We start from the raw sequence: 4,167 nt of genomic DNA, 5'->3' as shown, positions 1-4,167 counted from the left end.
ATTTAACTTTCAAACAACAACTCTAAATTAAGATTCGCTTTCACCAATAAATCCGTCTCGACGAGATCTTCAAAACTAGCACCCATGTTGATATGCTTCGAGAAATTTTTTTTGGACTAAAAGTTATCAACCCTCTCTATTTTGAATAATCAACCCTCCGTACTTGAGTGATCAATGGTAAAATGTATAAAATTATCAACCTCAAAGTTAATTTTATTTTAAACATTTTAGCGAATCTTTTTTTAGTTTAGAAGCTATCAACCCGGTGTCCTGATATTCATCAACAGTAAATATGAATAACTACCAACCTACAAATCTAAATTCATTTCGAATATTTTGGCTACTCTTTTTAGTTTACAAGTTATCAATCCGGAGTCCCGTTATTTATCAATGGTAATTATAAATAACTACCAACTCTAAAAAGTATTTCATTTAGAATATTTTAGCGAATATTTTTTTTATTTTACAAGCTATCAACCTGGTGCCCGTTATTTATCAACTGTAAATATAAATAAACAATAACCCTAAAAATTAGTTCATTTAGAATATTTTAGCGACTCTCTTTTAGTTTACAAGCTAGCAACCCGGTGACCCGCTATTTATCAATGATAAATATAAATAAATATCAACCATAAAAAATTAATTTAATTTAAAATATGTAGCGACTCTTTTTTTTGTTTACAAGTTATCAACCCGGTGCCCCGTTATTTATCAACGGTAAATATAAATACCTAGCAACCCTAAAAAAGTAAATTTCATTTAGAATACTTTAGCAACTTTTGTTAGCTTACAACTTAAAACAATACTTAATTTGAGTAGCAAGTGGTAGCTCATTTGAGTTGCAAGTGGATCTTCCCACCCGTTATTTTCCCCCTTAAAAACCACTGGCCCGAAAAAGGGAATTGCAAAAGAACCCCTTTGAACATGAATTACCGTACGAAAAAAACCCAAAAGGGAATTGCAAAAAGAGAATTGAGAGTCTGCCTCGTGCTGAAGAAAAAGAGTGAGATGCTATGTGTATGCATGCAACAACTTACGAAAGCGTGCTGAAAAGTTAGCTCATTAAATGCAAATCCATGAGATGATCTGTGCATGCACATGCATGCAGTGTGAACACTCTTGGCTGCATGCAACTTGAAAAGTAGTAATACAAGCTGTTAGTGTGAACATATGGATTAAACACTAGGTGATAAAAAGGGAATTGACTCGCTGCGCGAGCGCTTCCGTGCTACGGAAAGTGATTGCTCGAGCGGTCGATAGCAGGGAGGGGATTCGCATGTAGGAGTACATTTTCCCATGTTTAATTTTTCTTTTGTGAACGAGAAAATTTAATGTGGCCAATCTGAACATCCGGTCAAAAATTAACCGACATAGAGTTCCCTATAAACCTCTCTAAAACAAAGACATCCTGATAAAATAAATCTGAATCTCTCCTATAGCCCTGGCGATTCTACATGGACGCGATCCCAGAGAGGGACTGGGCAGAGCTGCCGGTCGATGCGATCTTGTACATCCTCCGCAAGCTCGACCTGGTCGACCTCGTCCAGGGCGGCGTGGCCGCGGTGTGTAGCTCCTGGCGCCGCGCCGCGCGCGACGAGGCTGTGTTGTGGCGCCACATCGACATTCGCGGCCGCTTCCCGGGCGATCTCGACCACCTCGCCCGTGGTGCCGTCTGCGTCAGCACCGGGCAGTGCGAGAATTTCTGCGGCCAGTTCTTGGACGACGACTTCCTCCTCTTCCTCGCCGACCGGTGAGATTTACCAACCATCTCAGTCATTTAACCCACCATTTTAGCTGGTTCGGAACATAATCTAACTGGCTTGCGCTTAAACCCCATCATTCACCGGTCTTGGGAACAAACAAGACCTGCGGCTAGGAAACCTGGTTGCATTTCTATTCAGATTTTCTTACTAAACTTGCTTGAATTGATTGACTTCTATTAGTTATGTTCCCGATTTGTTTCCAGATTTACTACATTTTGACAGCCATGCAAGATTTAGAGCGTGTGGAGCAGATTTCTCGAACCTAGCAATGGACCGAACCTGCTTTCTACATTTTACCAAAAACCAAATTTCTATATTTTGAAAACTTTTCTCACATATATATTGGTTATAAATTTAGGAAAGTGAATATGTGCACATACTATGACTATTTGCGACCTGGGTGAAAATGAGAGTGCTATATTTTTTACTTTTCAAATTTAAATTGTAGGACTATCATTTTCTCATTTTCATGAAACTTAGAAAATGGTTATAGTATTTGTCAAAAATTACATGGGTAAGTGTCAACTTAGTATATGTATGTGTAATGTAATTTTCTACAGAGGCGTCTCATCAACTTACTCTTCATCATAGGTAATTTCTGATACATATAGACGAGAGGATTAAGTAGGAGAATTAACACTGACCCTTAGTTACTTCAAGGATCCCTTGTTTTGGATATATGCAAGGTCTCTGAAATACAATGTTGACCATTACTTTCCTTTTTTTTGAACTGACCATTACTTTCCTTTATTTTGAATTTGTAAGACTAACGTGATCGTATTTGTGAACGTACCGTTCATTGTTCAAGAGTAATTCAAATGTATGATTTTCAAGAATACAATTTATCCTTTTGTTGCACGCATATAACTCTTAGTCCTACTACTAGCTTTTTTTTGCGGATAGGCAGCCAGAGCTGCATTTCATTGATCATAGTAGAATAGTGTTGTAAATATTGTGCAACATATAAATAGAAAATGAAATATGTAGTACCCTGTGACATAATATACTGGTTTTGCAGATTACCTAGTTAATTAGAAAAAATAATATTTGATTTATGTATAAGTAGTTGACAATATGTCGGTGGTGCAACAAAAGGAGTAAATGCAATTATTAACCCAACTAATCATTTTTTCAAAACAAACTTTTGTAAGCTGTTGAATAGGAATTAGATGAACGGCTTAGGTCTTGCTTTAAATAAACTCGTACCCTTCCATGTTGACATAAAAAAAAAGTAGTTTTATGATCTACTTGCTTATTTCATAGTTTCAGTAGGCAAATTATCATGTGTCAGTAATATCCAATTGACCAATCTACTGTTTGCAGGGCACCCCTGCTGAGATGTCTTCGCCTCAAATTCTGCCATGGAATCACCAGTGAAGGATTTGCTGCGGGCCTGCGGCCATAACCAACTTTCCTCTGCTTGAGGAGCTTGAGCTTGATCTGTGTCGTGGTATAGATGACACTGGTGGGGTGTTTGAGCATGTCGCGAGATCATGTCCTCGGATGAAGCATATCACATATTTAAAACTCCCTGGCTTCAACTTCCACATTACTGATCGCGATAATGACCGGGAAGCCCTGGCAATCGCAAGTATGCCAGAGCTACGAACCCTGCAGCTTTTTCGCGATAATCTCACCAATACAGGGCTGACATCCATCATTGACAATTGCCCCCACCTGGAATTCCTTGATTTAAGAAGTTGCCGCAATATCAGCATGGATGATGCCCTGCAAGCTAAGTGTTCTAGGATAAAGAAAAGCACACTACTTCCTGACTTCAAGGACCAACGTGACCACTTCGACACTGACAGCGAGATTAGTTCTTGCTCGCTCTCGTATTCCGACATTGTAGTAGACACTTCATACGAATACATTGTCGGCGATGATTCGGTCCCCAACGAGTTCCTTGGTGAGGACGATGAGATTAATCTGGAACACTATGATAGGATACTGGATAAGAACATGCGGAGATATAAAATGTAGCTGGAACGGTATCATGCAGGCCCAACATGTTTTTGATGGAAGTGGCCAGATGTTACTCCTCTACTGCACTTTTTGGTCAGCAGTTCACTGCATGCACCTGGTATTTTGCTGCTTTGGCGTGCCTCGTCGAGTTTTCGGCCTGGGCATTCATCATCCCAATTTCTGCTGCCTTCAGAACATACAGAGTTATCGACATTGCAAGGCACCAGTTGTGGGTTTACAGTAATTTTACTAGTGCTAGCCCCGATATTGTTTGGTCGATGGTCTCCTTACTGATTTCCATCCATTGAAGACAGAACTTGACCAATACCTGGAGCGGTGTTTTGCTGGATTTTGTTTGTACAATGCTTGTTCCCGAAATGCTTGTCAAGTGTTAGCTGGCCAATTAATGGCCTGGACATGAAGCTGGACGTTGGTGAGA

The 4,167-nt window shown here is 39.6% G+C and overlaps 1 protein-coding gene across 1 annotated transcript; it reads left to right on the top strand.

Moving 5' to 3' along the window:
* The first annotated feature begins 1,439 nt into the window (after positions 1–1,439).
* On the top strand, positions 1,440–3,168 carry LOC127315366 (putative F-box/LRR-repeat protein 23). Its single transcript, XM_051345859.2, has 2 exons — positions 1,440–1,750; positions 3,087–3,168. Exons 1-2 carry the CDS (start codon positions 1,455–1,457, stop codon positions 3,166–3,168), a joined length of 378 nt encoding a protein of 125 aa, XP_051201819.1. The 5' UTR covers positions 1,440–1,454.
* Positions 3,169–4,167: the final 999 nt, after the last annotated feature.

This window comes from Lolium perenne, chromosome 7 (genome assembly GCF_019359855.2).
Source record: "Lolium perenne isolate Kyuss_39 chromosome 7, Kyuss_2.0, whole genome shotgun sequence".
Taxonomy (NCBI): domain Eukaryota; kingdom Viridiplantae; phylum Streptophyta; class Magnoliopsida; order Poales; family Poaceae; genus Lolium; species Lolium perenne.
This window is presented reverse-complemented; position numbering and strand designations above follow the sequence as displayed.

What these genes read in the sequence shown, in the direction of transcription:
- LOC127315366 (XM_051345859.2), top strand. Translation starts at nt 1,455, where the DNA reads ATGGACGCGATCCCAGAGAGGGACTGGGCAGAGCTGCCGGTCGATGCG. An exon ending in CTCCTCTTCCTCGCCGACCG is followed by an intron (nt 1,751 to 3,086) that starts GTGAGATTTACC and finishes TACTGTTTGCAG; the next exon opens with GGCACCCCTGCTGAGATGTC.